Genomic DNA, 19,490 nt, shown 5'->3' with positions numbered 1-19,490 from the left:
CACAACCATGGCTACAACCAATCAGGATTTGTGACTGCCATAAAGCCAATCATAATGCGTGACATCATCAGTTAGCGCGGGACCCCGACAAATCTGGCAGCCCGGACACATTCGGTACTTACACCGGCCCTGGATCGGTCAAACTTCCTAGGAAGAGATCGATTTGAAGTGTTTTTCAAAAAATTCAAAATGGCGGAAAATCTATATAACCGGAAGTTATGGGTTCTTGAGGCAAATTTGTTCCTCATGAGGAGAGGCATCTCTGTGCAAAGTTTCATGTCTCTACCACATATGGGGCATGAGATATGCCCATTCAAAGTTTGCAATTTCAATCAGTTGCTATAGCGCCCCCCTTTGGCCAATTGATGTAATATTGCTTCATTTGCATCCTCCCATGACCCTCTACCACTGTGCCAAATTTCACATGGATTGACCAAGTCAGTGAGGAGAAAAACGTGGAACAGACAGACAGACAGACGGACACAGACAGAGTTTTCGTCATTATATAGTAAGGTCAGGTGACAAACAGCCTGTGATGATGTCTTCAGAGGAATAAAAGCAATTTCAACAATATTTCTCAGTGTTTCCACATTCAGTCAGTTGCTCACTGCCACTCACTGCCATTACATGTGCATTTTTCTACACATTTCTATACATTCTATACATTTTTCTATACATTTCCACTCTTGTGTAGTAATCCTGCCATTATCACACCAAACTAAAGTGAAAGAAAACAACTGTACTCTGGTCGGGGTCGGAAAGCCTCTGAAGCAGCATTTTACATGAAGAAAGCCGCTCAGTGTTTAACTTGGTCCTGAAACCTGGCACCTCTCAGCCTTCACAAATGCATCATTATAGGTGTGCAAGGTCATTCAGTGGGCCAGATTGGACCCTTTGGCAGGCTGGTTCTGGCCCCTGGGCCAAATGTTTGACACCCCTGCTTTTAATAGCTGTGTCAGAATCAGAATCAGAATCAGAAATGCTTTATTGATTTATTGATATATATATATATATATATATATATATATATATATACTGTAACCTAAACAAGATTATTTACAAAATATATATAGAATAAATAGATAATACACAGAATATATACAGTCAAGGTGAAATGGGGTTATTGCACAAGTTAAATTAAATTATTGCACATGTTGACAGTGGGTGAAATAGTCTCAGGGCCATTCAGAGGAGTTGTACAGTTTGATGGCCACAGGCAGGAATGATTTCCTGTGGCGCTCAGTGGTACATTTACCACTGAGTATGAGTATCCCGCTGAAAGTACTCTTGTACCTGACCAGCACATGGTGGAGTGGGTGTGAGATATTGTCTAAGATAGTTCGTAGCTTAGACAGCATCCTCCTCTCTGACACCACCATCAGAGAGTCACCCTCGTTCCCACAAACGTCTGTGTGTTTAGGAATGAACTTCTGTTATGTTATTGGACTTGCTCTGCTGGAACTCATTTCCTAAGATAGATAGATAGATAGATAGATAGATAGATAGAGAGACAGATAGATAGATAAAATATATGAGAACAGAAATATGAAATATATACAAAAATAAGTAGTACCACAACTTAAAATATACAAGAGAAATATACAGGAAAAAAATAAAAATATCAAAATTGCAGGAGTAAAGAAAGAAGATCAATTATATACAACAGTATAATTAACTTGTGAGTATAGTAAGTAAAAAGTAGCAATACCACAATGTAAAATACTCAAATAGTAGGTAAAGGGTTGCACTCAAGATTCCAAACAGAAATAATTTCATAAAAGAAAATTATTTAAAAAATTATATGAAGTATCACCAAAATGCACTTGAAAGTATTTATGCAGCACAATGGTCCCTGTGAGAGTCAGCTTAATATAACTGCTTAATTTATAACAGTTTCATTTATCTTTTAAAACAATCCTGATATGCAAATACACTGTCACATAATTGAAGTGAAGTATAGTGAACAATATTTCTCAGAAAACAGGGACACTCCACAAGTTACTAATTGTAGAGCTGAGTAAATGTACTTAGCTGCTCTCCACTCCTGGTTTGTTTATAGGCTGGATCTGATCACGTGACAGGAGTGATTATGTAATGCGTACGTCAGCGCGAGAGGATTCGTTCGATATGACGTAGCGCTGGAGGCGTTGGCCGGCTAGTGTCACTGTGTGCTCTGAAGAACCTGAGACGGAGAAGAGGACGTCCTTTTCTACATAATCTATGAGTGAAACCGGGGTCAAATACTTTTAAACTTCGCCTACCTCTTGTTTTATTTGTCCTTCCACCAAGTGATTCGCCGGAACCTGTCGAAATGATCAAAAACGGTCACCACGCCACCGACGACCAGCGGGATGACGACGGTTGCAGAAAGCCGGGTGGTTCAGTGTGTAGCCCGGAGAAAAGGAAGCGGGTCGTCCGGTTGTGGTGTGACGGCTGGTGAGTTTTATGTGCCCCTCCTGTTACTGTCAGTGCTGGTTTATTAAACTGTTTCCCACAGTTAGTTGTCTTGAACGCGGTCCATATGCAACACGTATGGAGGAAAGGTGGGCTAACATGCTAATGCTAGCCAGCTAACGTTACTTACATTAGCAGTTAACAGGTAGCAACAGGAGTTTAACTGTTTCGTCATACCTAAGTAACTTAACGTTAACTACCGTGTTAGTTACAGCTAACGTTGCTCTCAAAATGACCTAGTTGTTATTATTTTCTTATTTTTTTAAGCAATGGATAGCAGCCCAACCTAAATTAAATAATTTAGCCATTAATAAATCAATTGCAAATGTTCCCTTAGTACACCGGCTGCAGTCATACAACGTTATAACGTTATTTATCATCAGTTTTATGGTACAATGGCATGGGGTAATCAGGGACAAGGTCCTCTGAGTCCACAGTGTCATAGTCTCACAGTAAAGCTGAGGTTATGAATGATGTTTTGAAATGTGTCTGTATGAAACTATGCCCAAACAGAACTGACATTATGTTTATTAAAGGTCATAAAGGACCTAAAGATGAAAACCTATGAAGCCTTATTTGCCTACACACGGAAGTTGTAGGCAAATAAGTAGTTGTAAGTAGTTTTAAACACACCCAAATTTCCTGCAGCTCACTCTGGGGAAATGTTTTGGCTGCTTTCACGTGCATTTCTTGGGAAAATGCCTGACACGCCCAAATTTCGCCGCTGTTTGCAGACCCAACCCTCACTCTGATGTCTCATATGGTTAATTCTGCTTTTAATGCCTCGAATCCTGCCTTCAATGTTGTCTAAGGTAAAAGCCTTGGCAGCGTTGATGGTTTGATGTCTGATGGTTTGGGTAGTTGGACCACTTGAAATGGGTACTCAAATGAAGTGGGTAATTACGTCACTTAAGGGCATTTATTTACTATCTGTGTGTCTGTCACTGACACAAACATCTGAAAGTTGGTTGTGACACTCGGAGCCAACTCATGAGTATAACCTACTCTGAATGTGCAATGCATAAATTGTCTCCTGGACTCACTCGCTGCACAAGGAAGTGCTGATGGCTAGTCTGACATGGCCCATCTCATGTGGTGGTTATAAATAACTAGCATAGTGAACATATCGTTCAGTGTTATGTAAAAGCGGCATGTTGGTGTGGTAAGCAGTATTTCCCTGTTTTTAGGGGGGCATGAAGGGGGCATATAGTATACAAGTGAGAGAAAGAGGAGCAGACTGTTTATTTTGCAGGGGTTTAGTGTAAGTATCAAAAACCCAAATAACTACTCAACAGTCTGTAGCAGATACAGGGGAACTGCAGTGGTCCATGACGCATAGTCAGGACATCTGCAAAATATTTATCTTGAAAAAAAAAAAAGTTGATGTTACCTGAGCCAAGAGGAAGTAGACTGTGTGATGCATCACATCAAACCAACAATTACTGCTTTCACTTACAAGAATGCTGATGGTATTTACAAAAGGCATCGTCTATTGATTGTTTGATTGATCGATTAACTCATTTTACAAATATGCAGTTTGCATGAATTTGTGTACATTTTAAAAGACATTTTGGTAGCTTTCTCTGACTCTATTGAATTAAATTTAAAGATAATTTAGTTTTTCAGCAGCTTTAAAACATCTTAAAAGTCACAGTACACTTGTAAAAATGAGGCATCCCCTTAGTGTATATACTTGTTATATCTCAAGAATGCAAAGTTGTGAAAGAGCCAACCCATTCCTGCGTATACATTACTCTGAGGAAGATATATTTACAGCTGGGAGTGCAGTGTCTTAACTGATCCTGAGCAGGTGACATGAAGGAAGTCGGGGGATTATTGTTAAGGGAACACAGACTAACAGCTTGTGGTAATGTCATTATAAGGGAGAGGTGTGCTCACAAGTAGTACAGAAGAAGTACAGTCACAGATGAGGTATTTTGTTAAAGCTGTACGATGTGTTCGAAATAACCTACAAACATATAAGTGTTAACAAAAAAGTCTGAGGGTCAGAGAAATGGAATTGTAAATGAATGTGACTAGTTTGAATCCCTGCATCGACTGGGAAAATGAGGGCAGGGATCGTGGCTGGGTACATAGTATTTTCTTTCCCTCAAAAACTTGTATATTATTTACAAGTTTTATAGTTCCACTATAAAATGAGGATCAACAGAAGTTATTGGCCACCCTAAAGTCAGTCATATTTTTAAACTGTTATTTCAGATAGTTGTAATTAGCACAAATGGAAATGTGTAATATGAACCCACCCTTACTAATAAATTATTTAAAACAATTTTCTAAGTAGCCTGGGCCTGTAACCACCTCGTTGAGCTGCTCAGTCTGCTGGTGAACTGGACGGTCCTAAGAAATGGAAACTGTAGGAATGTGAAGCTGCAGGGTGCTGAACAAAGGTGCATTTTAATCAAAACCTGACAAACCTTACTGTAACTGAGCAACATATTGGTTTTCTAGGATCACTCTCTTTTTTTCTTGTGTATACAGTCAGCTTAGACTTTAAACATGTTGCAATAATGCAGTAGAAATAACACAACCTTTTTTTAAAAAGGCAAGCCAGTACCAAACTTGGGCTGCAGAAGTTGGCAGAATATAAATAAACACTGGCACATTGTACACACAGTACCTCTGACCATTACCTTTCTCCCACTAACCTTTATCATTTTCACTCACCGTGTTAAAATGTGTATCAGTCTGTGTTTTGGTATGTCATCTGCTTGATTTAGAGAGCAGGCTTTCACGGCAGAGGCCACACACTGTGCTTTACTGTTCAAGGTCACCTTGAAAAAGGGGTCAAAGATAAGATAATGTTAAACAGCAAAGGAGGACGAGATGGCCAGTCAAAGCTATTCTGCAAGGGCAGCTTTGGAAGACATTTAAAAGACAATGAAGTGGTAATAAAGCTGTAGCTGCTGCGCACTTATTGTCAAAGCCACATCCCTTATCGTTGTGTGTGTGTTTGTTTGTATTGGTTTTGTCCTCTGTAATGTTTTGTTCAAGCACTTACAATATGTATCACTTATCCTTGTCAGTGACGGTGCTGTCTCTTCTTTCTGTGTCCACAGTTATGATATGGTGCACTACGGTCACTCCAACCAGCTGCGTCAGGCCAAAGCCATGGGAGATTACCTCATAGTCGGAGTGCATACAGATGGTAAGACGCCTACACACATTCAGATATGGATATCTATGTGAAACCTTTTTGTAATCAACTGTAATTTCACTGATTGAAAACCAGAACCAACACAGCTTGGTGCCACAAGTCCACAGTCCTCCTTGGTTACTGCAGTCTGAGCTAACCTGCTTTAGAATCGTGAAATCATTTTCCAGTATTACTTGTAAGCTTCTCAGATAGTATGAGACCTCTGGTTACTTTTTAGAGGCTGAGCAGCAGTCAGATGTAAATGTTTACTTTTCTAATGTCACCTTTATAATACAAACATGGATGCGAGCTGCAAATGTTTGTATGACAGCAGTCTTGAGGATCTGTTTACTTAGCTTGAAGTAAACTGATTTTAAATCAAGGTTTGACACTTTACTTTTTGCCAAGTTGAAACATGGTAGCAAAAGACATGAAATAATAAAGCTGAATGAATATGTTCAGGGGGAGGAATGAGTAACATGACCAGGTGATGGGGATGCTGTGCAGGAGAAGTAATCTAATCAGCTCTGGCAGTCCGTCATGCTCTGCCTTATACTGGTATTATAACACTGATCAGATATTTACTAAAAGTCAAGTGCAAGGTTATTACAAAGTATGCCAATCTACGTAACGTGACGCACACGCACACGCACTCGCACTCACACTCCTAGTGTAGACAGAAAGTTAAAGGACAAGAAAACAGAGTCAGAGCCCTGCTTCACTGCTGTAATGCATAAAGTAAGGCAAGTTTCAACAACAATGCAATTCAGAGTACTTAACGAAAGACAAAAAAGCACTAAAGACAAGAAAAAGAGAAGAAAAACTACAGTGCAGCTATAGTGCAGTGCAACATATGAATAAATAGCCCTATGTTTAACTAAATCAAATACATTGGCAAACAGAGAAGTGTTAAGCCCTCGTTTAAAAGAACTGAGTAAGTAAGCGGTATGCAGATCCGTCCCAGATGATATGAGAGGCCTGCTCGCCTCTTAATGGAGCAGCAGATCTAGTTATACGTTGTGGTTGACTGTGCCGGCTGCAGCATTGAGATCTAATAATACCAAGACTGAAACTTTTCCACTGACCATATTTAAGTAGGTATCATTCAAGACCATATCAACAGCAGCTTCTGTGTTGTGGTGTGATCGAAATCCTGACGGGAAAACATCAAAACAGTTGTTAACGACCAAGAGAGTGTTAAAACAGTCTTGTCAATGATTTACTTAAAAATTGGGTTTTCAGGAGTGTGGAGTGTTTGCATTGTAGCAAAGCAGGAATTCAGGGTCAATACAGATGTAGTTGATGTGCCAGTCATTAACAGCAGATTACTTCCCATCCTCTCTCAAAGCTGAGATTTCCAAGCACAAGGGTCCTCCAGTCTTCACTCAGGAAGAACGCTACAAGATGGTACGCGCCATCAAGTGGGTGGATGAGATCGTAGAGGGAGCGCCTTACGTCACCACCCTGGAGACTCTGGACAAGTACAACTGTGACTTCTGTGTGCATGGAGGTGAGCCAGCTGAGCGCTGCTCTTCACATCCAGCTTCCCATAATGTGAACAAGCCTTTAGATATGATGATTGACTATTGTCATTGTTTGTGTTTACCAGATGACATCACGCTGACGGTGGATGGTAAGGACACATATGCAGAGGTGAAGCGTGAAGGCCGTTACCGGGAATGTAGACGCACACAGGGCGTCTCGACCACTGACCTAGTGGGAAGGATGCTGCTCATGACCAAAGCCCATCACAGTAACATGGTGAGTTAAGCTGCGTTTAACTAAGCACAAAGGCTTTACAGCAGTAGGTTGTTAGTTAATGTCCAGCGTTGGATTTCACCCACTGATAGCACCTCTGCAGACTCATGTATCGAACTGACCAGGCTGTATTGTTCTTGGATTACATTCCCCACAGTGATTGTTTCTACATTCTGTCATTATTCTTAATATAGAGTAGTGGCGGTCTATCTCGTGCTAGTCCTGATGTGTGGTTATATTTATAAACAGGGTGCATGTCAACTGTGGTGGCAACGACTATAAATCCCCTTTTAGTGTCTGCATGTGTATGTGCAATGTTTGTTTTGGTTTTTGGTCTCATCTTTTCTTCTAATAATTTCCACAGGATAACCCAGATTACCAGCAGCACACAGACAACTTTGGAAAAGTGAGTAGCATGGGTTTAATTTCAGTCAGACCTCATCACATAAATGACTCAGCATTATAAAGAATATATGTTAGCGATGGAATATCTTACCTCAAGTGAGACACCTCCAACTGTTTATTAGATTTTCCCACTGAAATGCTTTTGTTGTGTTCCAGGGTCCTAAAGGCCACAGTCCATGGACAGGTGTGTCGCAGTTCCTCCAGACGTCCCAGAAGATCATCCAGTTTGCCTCAGGAACAGAGCCTCAGCCCGGAGACACCATCATCTATGTGGCCGGGGCGTTTGACCTCTTCCGTATCCTCATCATGCAGAAATAACATGAGCACTGGTAGAAATCATTTCGTGTTGCATGTTGTTTTTGTTGTTGCCTTGACCATAAGCTTCTCACAGACATCGGCCATGTTGACTTCTTAGAGATGGTCTATAAGCAGGCGGAGAAACCCTACGTCATCGTGGGTCTTCACTTTGACCAGGTACACCTAGCACAGACATGCACTCACACACACATCTTAACAGAACATTAACCCCTCCCTGCTGCGTCAGCAGTCTTCAATAGCTTTTTTGCAATCACATGACCACTATGATGCGCAAAATTCATGCGCAAAAAGATTCTCAGTGACCTTTTTTTTTTTTCCCCTTAAGTTCTTCCCTTTATATCCTGTTAGCAGCAGAAATCTTGTTTTTTTTTGTGCAGTGGAGTTAATCTTTGCCTCTGATTGCCTGTCCTCCAGTTGGACAGTGCACATATGATGTATGATGTCATGTGCAAAGAAGCTATAGAAACATTTGGAACAAGTTAAGTCCTGGCCGTTTGATTAAAGTGAGTTGGCTAAATTATCTAAAAGGTAAAAATGTAAAAGTATTAAATGTTGTCTTCATTCTCTTCAGGAAGTGAATCGGTACAAGGGGAAGAACTATCCGATCATGAACATCCACGAGAGGACACTGAGTGTCCTGGCCTGTCGGGTAAGTACACACACACACACACACACACACACACACACACACACAGTCCTCTGTAAATGTACAGCACAGTGGGATGTATTTCTGCTCTGGAAAGCCACATTGCAGCATGCTGAACTTGGCTCTGTTCCCTCCATTCCTGCTGGTCAGCTATCAGTCCAGAACAATGCGTCTCTGTAGCCCATCTGCACTGTGTGTGTTTGTTATGAGAACATTACACAAAACGAACATGTTACACAATCCTAAAGCCACCATCAGTTTTTACTTAATGCCCAATGATGGAAATATACAGTCATACAATTTTCCAAAATGAAGGCAGTGAACAGTAAAAACACTTTCACACTTGAGCTGTGTCGTATCCAAAAGATGCGTTCCAGTTAATCTTTAACATTTTAACAGGAATGCACAAACTGGGAGGCACTGGCATGAAAAGTTTAATCCTTAGAAAAATAAACTTCTCACTATGAACCTCTCTTCTTGCCTCTTTATCTATAGTATGTGTCAGAGGTGGTGATTGGTGCTCCCTACGCAGTGGGCAAAGACCTGCTGGATCATTTTAAGGTGAGTTTCCTTTGAATTACTTTCTGATAATGCAGTTTTTATATTGTTTATTTGACCTTTATTTCACCAGGAGGGCACCTTAATTTTAAAAACTCTTGGCCCAAATATCAGCTTAATTATTTTACATAAACTAGACCTAATTATTAAAAGATTATTACCATCCCATTTCAGTTCCTTAATTGTACGTCACTTTATTTACATGTAAGGTGACAAGTGTCTGTATTTTATACTTTCTTGTAGTTTATGCCAAGCAGATGTAGTTTCCCACATAAGAGCTCTTCTACAAAGGGTGCAGGTTGTACTTTGACGTCAGTGGTGTGTGTAAATTTGATAAAAGATATGATGGAAGCTTCTGGGAGATACCCTTATAAATTAAGGAGAAGGCATGTAAATTACAGTACAGTTAAATTACTTAGTTTTAAGGCAGTTGTAAGCACAGGACAATATATCAGTAAACTAGAGTAGTTCATCCTCAAAATATTATATCAGCAAAAGAGTTCAGCTATGTCAACATCTTTTTCTTACCAAAAAATAAAAAATAAAACAGGATTTGTTCTAAAGTTAAAACCCAATTTAAATAAACTGTCATCCAGTATGAACTCAAAGCATTTAAAGAAGGACCGTATTTTAATAGGGGGTCGTCAAAATTTCAGAAGTTACTTGTCTCGGATTTAGACAAATACATGACTGAAGTTTTAAAACTAAGTGGGATTTAAAACTAGTTTCAGATCAGAGTTTTGGCAGAATGGGATTAAATACAAATTAATGATTACTAAAAATCTTTTGACTTTGTAGACCAGGAGGACAATACATCACTGTGTGGTTCCTGCATTTGAAAGGTTCTTCCTATAATAATTTATGTGCATTGTAAATCTCAGAAAGGGACTAATACTGAGTCGTATGGCGCCCTCCTGTGGACAGTTGAAATACCAGCAGAAGTACCTTCAGCTTCAGAACATTAAGATCTGTCAGATTACCCTGTAGGTGGATGACAGATCATTACCACAGCCTTTTTTTCTTCAAATGTTACACGGTTTGAAAATCCTCAGGTGAATTAATGAAAAAGTTAACTGGTTTCATTTGGCAAAACTGACAGTAGACACAAGTTTACGTGCAAAATAATAAGAATCTGGTTAGAGAACCACAGGAGAGCAGGCCGCCTGTCAGTGTTGGGCTCTTCAGTGGCTGTATTTTTCAGTGAATGTAATGCAGATGAACTTACATGCTGGAAGAATGTCATTTATATCTCTACACATGATGTGTGGTTTAACCAGATGTGTTTGTACAACTGTGCAGGTTGACCTGGTGTGTCACGGCAAGACGGAGGTGTTTCCAGACAAGGATGCTTCAGACCCCTACGCTGTGAGTACAGGCTCCTTTGTCTCTGTAGCAACACCTGCAATTGTGCTGATTATATATGTGTTTATGATTTAGATTCGAGAGTCTGATTCACAATAAGGCAAGTGTTCTTAAGCATATGAAATGGACCCCCAATATTCTTTAAGATTACTGCTCTGAGTGCACAGCTCTGGTCACGCTGGTCGATTGTCTTCTTATGCTGGGACACCTTGTCATACATACTGAATATCACTTATCTGTCTAATTGCTCTGTATTTGTGGCCTACACAAACACACAAAGCAATAAGCAGAGGAGAAATAATGCAGACATACACCACAAACTAAGCTGAGGTTAGATCTTTATTAGCAGATGCTCTTGTTTGTCTGATTTACAATAAGCTACATGTCATCAAAAACTGGTCACTGATACTCTTTATGTCGTTGCCTGAGACTTCATCAGAAGAGTCACATTGTTGGTTTAAATCTGACAGAATATTTAGGAATGATGTGCGTTATTGCTCGATTCAGGTTTTACTAATCTTTCCTGATTGGCAAGATAGAAGGCCTTTCCAAAACACAACCCTACCCACTCCCACTCTGTCTCAGAATTTCACTCCATTTGTAGTCCCCTTTACAGCTGAATAAAGCACCCTTCATCTAGGTGTAGGCTGTAAACACAAGGCCAAGCTTTATCTCTCTCTGCGGTGGAAAAAGGAGCTGTCGTTGTATTTGGTAACCATGGAGAAAAATATTTGTATCGCTTTTATTTGTTTAATCGATAAATGAATAAACAAATGAATAATACATAAAAGGGAATAAAACTTATTCCTGAGATTCACATTTCTTGTCCTTTACTTTTGTTAACGTCTTCTTGTTTCTCACTCTGGTGTTTATAAGCTGCTCTGTTTTTGCAAGTTCCTGTTACACTTTACTAAAAAATATACATGACTACCATTTTATAAAGACCAGAGAGGGGTATATTTGCCCCTAAATAAAATGTAGCTTTTAAGATGTCAACTTCTGCATGACAATAATAAATGTCTGTCTTAGTTTGAACAGTTTGCATTCCTTTATTTGTTGGAGAATCTTCCATGACAAATACAGGTCTGCATTGCACACGGACAGTAAGTTGGCATCGGTTCAGGCTCACTGTTGGAGGGTTTCATAACCCACTTCCTCCTCCTACTGGTCGGTTTGGGACAGCACTTAATGTGGCAGACCCTCTGTGTGAACACGGAAAAAGAGTGGAAATGGATAGGAAGAGGGTGTAGAGGGCTGTTTGGCAGTGTGTTACACATATGTTAAATGTTCCATTCTAGATTTTAATATTGCTCTAATTGGTTAAAGGGTGGACCTCATCATTAATGGACAATGACAGAAGCCATGCAATAGTTTGATATAACCATCTGTGTTCTGCCCTCAGGAGCCCAAGAAGAGGGGGATATTCAGGACGATCGATAGTGGGAACAATCTCACTACTGATGACATTGTCCAGAGGATCATTGCAAACAGGTCAGTTCCTCCTCATTCTTCTGAACTCAAAGGGCAGGCCTTTTTTTCCTCTTCTTCCCACTAGTGTTCCTGATGTACAGTACAGGCCAAAAGTTTGGACACACCTTCTCATTCAATGCGTTTTCTTTATTTTCATGACTATTTACATTGTAGATTCTCACTGAAGGCATCAAAACTATGAATGAACACATGTGGAGTTATGTACTTAACAAAAAAAGGTGAAATAACTGAAAACATGTTTTATATTCTAGTTTCTTCAAAATAGCCACCCTTTGCTCTGATTACTGCTTTGCACACTCTTGGCATTCTCTCCATGAGCTTCAAGAGGTAGTCACCTGAAATGGTTTTCCAACAGTCTTGAAGGAGTTCCCAGAGGTGTTTAGCACTTGTTGGCCCCTTTGCCTTCACTCTGCGGTCCAGCTCACCCCAAACCATCTGGATTGGGTTCAGGTCCGGTGACTGTGGAGGCCAGGTCATCTGCCGCAGCACTCCATCACTCTCCTTCTTGGTCAAATAGCCCTTACACAGCCTGGAGGTGTGTTTGGGGTCATTGTCCTGTTGAAAAATAAATGATGGTCCAACTAAACGCAAACCGGATGGGATGGCATGTCGCTGCAGGATGCTGTGGTAGCCATGCTGGTTCAGTGTGCCTTCAATTTTGAATAAATCCCCAACAGTGTCACCAGCAAAACACCCCCACACCATCACACCTCCTCCTCCATGCTTCACAGTGGGAACCAGGCATGTGGAATCCATCCGTTCACCTTTTCTGCGTCTCACAAAGACACGGCGGTTGGAACCAAAGATCTCAAATTTGGACTCATCAGACCAAAGCACAGATTTCCACTGGTCTAATGTCCATTCCTTGTGTTTCTTGGCCCAAACAAATCTCTTCTGCTTGTTGTCTCTCCTTAGCAGTGGTTTCCTAGCAGCTATTTGACCATGAAGGCCTGATTGGCGCAGTCTCCTCTTAACAGTTGTTCTAGAGATGGGTCTGCTGCTAGAACTCTGTGTGGCATTCATCTGGTCTCTGATCTGAGCTGCTGTTAACTTGCGATTTCTGAGGCTGGTGACTCGGATGAACTTATCCTCAGAAGCAGAGGTGACTCTTGGTCTTCCTTTCCTGGGTCGGTCCTCATGTGTGCCAGTTTGGTTGTAGGGCTTGATGGTTTTTGCGACTCCACTTGGGGACACATTTAAAGTTTTTGCAATTTTCCGGACTGACTGACCTTCATTTCTTAAAGTAATGATGGCCACTTGTTTTTCTTTAGTTAGCTGATTGGTTCTTGCCATAATATGAATTTTAACAGTTGTCCAATAGGGCTGTCGGCTGTGTATTAACCTGACTTCTGCACAACACAACTGATGGTCCCAACCCCATTGATAAAGCAAGAAATTCCACTAATTAACCCTGATAAGGCACACCTGTGAAGTGGAAACCATTTCAGGTGACTATCTCTTGAAGCTCATGGAGAGAATGCCAAGAGTGTGCAAAGCAGTAATCAGAGCAAAGGGTGGCTATTTTGAAGAAACTAGAATATAAAACATGTTTTCAGTTATTTCACCTTTTTTTGTTAAGTACATAACTCCACATGTGTTCATTCATAGTTTTGATGCCTGCAGTGAGAATCTACAATGTAAATAGTCATGAAAATAAAGAAAACGCATTGAATGAGAAGGTGTGTCCAAACTTTTGGCCTGTACTGTATTCAAATCTGAACTTTCAAATTTTGGTCGAATTATGTATTTTTTAGCGTCAAAATGTTATTTTCCCAAGCCTTTCTAAAGATTAGGGCTTTACGCCATTCAGAATTATGTCAGTCGAATCAGCTTTGGCTGTTTAATGTAAATATTCAACAAATTGTTTTGTTTGTTTGTTTTGTTTTCCATATGAAGATTTTAAGTTTGAACGGGGTTCAGCGGGATGTTCAGTATGACAGCAGCATTCATGTAATATAGTAAACAAGATAATGGTGCCAAAACAGATGGAAAATGTGCAACAAGATTTTTTACCGACACTAGATATCAAACAAAAGACATAGTCTGTGTCTTATTAAGTATCTGTGAACTGTAAATTCACCACCTCCAAGCAGAAGAGAGAAGAAGATATTATTTCGGACCCTTACGGGAAAGTTTCTCTTCCTCTGTGCTGCTGCATCACGTCCACAGCTCCCTGTACCAAAGAGTAGCATCAAAGTCAAGAGTGCTTCCTTCACAGCGAAGTCTGTGGACCAATGTCCACTGTGTTTTTGTCAAAGAACATGCCATGCTCTGCTTGTTGCTAACAACTGAGTGGGTGTTTCCGTTTGAAAAATCCAGTAAAGAACGCAGATGGACACTTCATTATTGTCTTTGTTTGCATTTTAATTCTCACTGTAGAGATTATTTTGACTCTTTACAGTGTTTATGTTTTTGTCTCAAGTTTATTCAAGTCACCTTGTGTGTTCCCAGGCTGCAGTTTGAAGCCAGGAACCAGAAGAAGGAGGCCAAGGAGATGGCAGTGATCGAGGCGATGAAGAAGAGAGAGCAGCAGGAGCAGCCCGAAGGTGCAGCCCAGGCCGCTCACTAGTGAGACCTCTGACCTGGTTTTCTGTCTCATCCTCTCATCCTGGCACACTGAGCTTAAGAGGGTGGACTCAACCGACCCAGACGGACGGTCCGTGTTTTCCTGAACTGGACCTGGCTGTGTGAATCGACCCAGGAGGGGCCAGTCGATCTCCACCTGTCCACTGGGTGCAGAATCCTGCTTTTAATATTGGGTGAAGCAGTGTGACTTGAACACTGCATGGTTAACTTCTCTCAGCCTTCATCTATACGGACTACTCCAGCCTAACGCGATTAGACGAGAACACAAAGAATCCAAACACGTACTATGATCTAACCTGCAGAGTCCCTTTAAACCTGTCGTCCTCCACAGAGAACTTTTTAACATTGTCGTCTGTCATGTGTTGTTTTTGTCCATGAAATCACACACTGCGTGTTCCTGTATAGGTGTAGAAGTGGTATATTAAGTTTGCAATAAGCCATAATTTAAAATGTAAATGAAATAATCAGCTGTGTTTTTAGATTTTAAACCATATTAGTTTTTAATCATCACTTGTCTTAGAGCTGTCAACAGTAATGTTGACTGTGGTCACTTTTTATCACACTGAGAAAACAGATTTAATTTAATTTATAGAAGTCACTATGTTTGTACCCATCCTTAGAAAACATTAATACTAACATTGAATGATCTGTGGAGTAGTCTTTTAATTTTAACTGTGGATTTTAACTACCTGATTTTGCACCGAGGGTGTGTATGTGTGTATGTGTATGAGTGTGCGTGTGTGAGTGAGTTGAGTGAGGTCAGTGAGTGACTGTGTGTGCTGTAAATGACAGTAATGTCGTGCCTCATTCCTCAAGCTATAACTAAGTAAGGGCTGTGAACTGTATTCAAATGTCTAAACTACCAGAGTGTCTCTACAGCTGTCTGTAGCATCGTCCGTCTCTCTGTATTCTACTTTCAAGAAATGTGTTTTAGAAAGCTAACAGAAAAAAAAATTGGGACCCAGTATCTCTGTCAAACTGCTGCAAACATTTGTAGATTGTCGAAGGTTTGATTGTTGCTTTTCCTGTCGTTATATCGGGCATAACTCCGAGGTAAATTATTAATGGTGTGAGACTGCATGTGTTTGTAACGTGTGTGTGGGATGGAAGTAGGCTGATGAATATATGAGTTTCTACATATTAGACGGGAATTTTCACAACCTTTCAATCACTATATTGCAACGTGTAAATCTCCCTTTTAATAAATAAATTGGTAATAATGATGCAGAGTGTCATCTGGTGTCTGTTTTACAGTAGTTAGCTTTGTGTGCAGCATGACCACAGCGATCTCTGTTGAATCAGCACATCGTCGCGGTTCACTGAGTTCGTGAAATGGGGCCACAGCCGCTCAGAAAACTGTTAAATCCGACTGGTCCCGTCCCATTCACGCCGCTCTCAGATTTGAACAAAAACTGCAAACCGTCACCTCATTACAGACACAAAGAGCCTTTAATCCTGTGGCCTGAGCGCCCGGAGGAGCTTCTGCTGGAAGGATCCTGTCACTCAGCTGAGGGATACAGCAGGCCCTTGTGCAGATACTGACATACAGGATCTCCCTCTACTCATTAATTTGACCCAAGCAGTTATTATGTTTTGATTTTATACCACTCTCTGCTTTTTAGTGAATAGAACAATGAAGACAAACATTTATTTTTACACAGAGCTCAGAGAAGACTTGTCTGCCGACCACTGCAGGAGGTGGACATAGCTCATAGTGTTTTTAATTTTTGTGTGCTTCTTTTTTAGGGAAACAACTGTGTGTTTGGGCGTTCAGCTGCAGAAGTTAAGAGATAAATGATTGGCATAATGACATTTAAATATTTTGGTGAGCGTTACTCTAGTGTAGTGGCTCCAAAACTGGAGGGAGTTCTGAGATAAAGGGTCAACGGAGGATAAAATGGGTTAGAAAGAAAAAAATCTGTTACAGAGAGTTCCTTTTATGCATTTTTTGTTTGTTTATTTGTTTTTATTTTTACCCAGTTTGGGTATTTTTGTGCCTCCTTGCCAGTGACAGCCACGGCATGAGGCAATTTGTATTCAGGTTGTCTTCCCATCCATCCAACTGTTCCATTCTCATGACTATGATATCTCAAAAACACCTTAAGGGAACGCCCTCAAATTTGGCACAAACGTCCACTTGGACTCAACGAAGAACTGGTAAGATTTAAGTGGTTAAAGGTCAAAAGCCAAGGTCAGTGTGACCTCACATCCATCATCTCGTGAACATGATATCTCAGGAACTCCTGGAGGGAACGACCTCAAATTTGGCACAAATGTCCACTTGGACTCAACAATGAACTGTGGCCTCACGAAACACAGTTTTGGCCATAACTCAACAATTTGTCTACTAGTTATGACAAAGTTCAGCACAAATGTCTAACAGGATAAAACAATGAAGTTTTGACATTTAATATCCAAAAGGTCAAAGGTCAGCTTCACTTTGATGTCATAATGTTATACAAAACACTTGTATACAGAAAAGCTAAACCTAATTTTGGGTGTTCACTTTGAAACTTTGCAGATTGTACGATTATCTGCGCTGCCAGGTTGAAGATGTGTGACGCATCCATGTTTTAGAATTTGTAGCGTCTTTGCAGCAGCATCCATATTTGAAGCATTGTCTGCTGTCATGGCTACATGTGAGTCTGGATAGACATGGATGTAAACTGTAACTTGAATGCTTCACAGAGGCGTACAACCAGTGCCTTCATAAACTCCAGCTGGTACAGAATTCAGCCGCCCGTATCATTACCAGAACCTCCTTCATAGATCACTTCACTGGCTTCCTGTTAAATATCACATCGATTTCAAGATTCTGCTTCTCACCTTTAAGGCCCTTCATTATCAAGCTCCTTCCTACCTGTCTGAACTCCTCCATATCTACACACCCTCCTGTACTCTAACATCCTCCTCTGCAGTCCAGCTCACATCACCATCTCCCCACTTGACCACCATGGGCTCTAGAGGCTTCAGCCGCTCTGCCCCTCCGCCTCTGGAACTCTCCACCGCGACATTCACAATATTTACTCCCTTTCCACCTTCAAACCCGTCTGAAAACACATCTTTTCAAGCTGCCATATTTGGTCTGATTTAATGGAGACAAACACATCGTGCTCTGATGATGATTTTTTACCTAATATTTATAATTAGGATTTTTGTCTAGATAGATTCTAGATAAAATGCATTCTTCTTCTTCTTCTTCTTCTTCTTCTTATTAACCAGATGATGATAATTCTAGTTTCTTGTTAAATATTTTCACCTCGTCAGACCCCTAAAAATCCTGAGGAAATAAACATTCTTTGGTTAATTATCTCAAACATCAAGTGCGCCACAGGTGATGAAACCTCTTCTCAGGATGGTGTGTCTGTGTGTGTGTGTGTGTCTGTGTGTGTGTGCACTGGCTTGATTGCTATCCTCCAAGTTATCACTCTCAGTATGAGGCTGTTGGTAACATCACACACAGTAAATGCTGTAACTTTGCACATCTGTAACCTGAGCCAGTCAAATCAGCCACAATAATTAAAAACACCTGTGTGGGAATGAAGTGGCTCTTATCTATAAAAGTACATTATGTTTTATTACATAAATTAAGAATATCTTTTCTGTGTGTAATTAAAGTAACCCTTAACTACAAGTACACATACACTTTGCATCACCGCCCCTGCAGCATGAAGGTAGGTAGGCCACCAGTGATGCAGCGCACTCTATTCTCCCAGCCTGCAGGTGAAACTGCGCAGTCAGCAGTTTGGTCTCGGCACGTCACTTCCAGAGGGAAGTCCAAAACTTTTCCATCTGTGCTGCAGGCTGCAGTGGGAGGAGGCACTTTTAGGATAATCTGGGCTCCGTGCCAAGGCGGTAGGGCAGATTTTTGAACCGCAGTGGCGCACAGTGACATAACAACTCGGTGTTTGCACGGCTGAGCACAGAAAAGTTACCACCCATTAAAATCTGCCACTGACAAGGAAAAGAAGACCTGGAGCGATGCGTAAAATCTGATGTGAGCCACAACTCCTGTGAGTTTAAAGGATATTTCGAACATGGCCTGAACTTTTTTTCCCTCTCTCCAGAGTTTGCGGAGCAGCAGCAGAGCTCGGAGCATGCAGCTCACAGAAACTAACTCGGGTTGATTCCCAGTCTGGACTTTAGTTTTCCTCTCAGGCCGGGGGTTCGGGGAGGAGATGAGTGCTCAGGATGGGACTGTGCCTCGGTACCGAAGTTACAGAGGAGGAGAAGAAGGCGAGGATCCACAGTGCCAAGATAGACAGAGACCTGTACGAGTACGCCAAGCGGGAGATGAATGTGGTTAAAATCCTCCTACTAGGTGAGACTGCATATCCTGAACTCACCTGAAACTCACCTGGTAGATATCTGTGCTCATGTACCATACACTATATGAAGTGCTGAAAAAACCTGCAACTGCACATGAATCCTGAGCTGGATATGTTTTAGTGGATGACATGATGACTGGTCATTTTGCTTTGTAAAATAATCAGAGTCCTCAGGCTGGAAGCATCTACCATCAGTTTAGGTTGCCTCAGACTCTCATATCCACCATATGAGACACTATTAAACTTAAACCATTGCAAATTCAATGATAAACCTTTGCAGGTGAAAATGCAAAAGTTATTATGATTTATCTGTACCACTTTTTAAGTGGAGACATTGCAGGTGACACAAAGCCTTTTCCTGCAATGGTTAATTATAAGTTTGTGGGCTATTTTGCGTCCCTAACATGTCTTCTTTCAAACTAGAGGGCAG

At 40.9% G+C, this 19,490-nt stretch overlaps 2 protein-coding genes across 3 annotated transcripts in view; both read left to right on the top strand.

Moving 5' to 3' along the window:
* Window positions 1-2,152: 2,152 nt before the first annotated feature.
* Window positions 2,153-15,955, top strand: pcyt2 (phosphate cytidylyltransferase 2, ethanolamine). Its single transcript, XM_033625192.2, has 12 exons — window positions 2,153-2,436; window positions 5,532-5,620; window positions 6,957-7,118; window positions 7,218-7,369; window positions 7,731-7,772; window positions 7,928-8,066; window positions 8,163-8,245; window positions 8,661-8,738; window positions 9,231-9,296; window positions 10,593-10,658; window positions 12,058-12,146; window positions 14,598-15,955. The coding sequence occupies exons 1-12, from the start codon at window positions 2,312-2,314 to the stop codon at window positions 14,713-14,715; spliced, it is 1,209 nt and encodes a 402-aa protein (XP_033481083.1). The 5' UTR covers window positions 2,153-2,311; the 3' UTR covers window positions 14,716-15,955.
* A 2,637-nt stretch (window positions 15,956-18,592) lies between these two features.
* Window positions 18,593-19,490, top strand: part of gnav1 (guanine nucleotide binding protein (G protein) alpha v1) — a 44,774-nt gene continuing 43,876 nt past the window's right edge. The window contains exons 1-2 of one of the 2 annotated variants that reach the window (XM_033625109.2): window positions 18,593-18,729; window positions 18,800-19,053. In XM_033625109.2, coding sequence (XP_033481000.1) covers window positions 18,924-19,053 — 130 coding nt within the window. In that variant the 5' untranslated portion in view covers window positions 18,593-18,729; window positions 18,800-18,923. Of the gene's footprint in view, window positions 19,054-19,490 lie in introns of both variants that reach the window. The other variant, XM_078166094.1, reaches the window with a different exon arrangement.

The sequence above is a fragment of the Epinephelus lanceolatus genome, chromosome 3, assembly GCF_041903045.1.
Source record: "Epinephelus lanceolatus isolate andai-2023 chromosome 3, ASM4190304v1, whole genome shotgun sequence".
Classification (NCBI taxonomy): Eukaryota; Metazoa; Chordata; class Actinopteri; order Perciformes; family Serranidae; genus Epinephelus; species Epinephelus lanceolatus.
The sequence above is the reverse complement of the archived record's forward strand: the minus strand, read 5'-3'. Positions and strand labels throughout refer to the sequence as shown.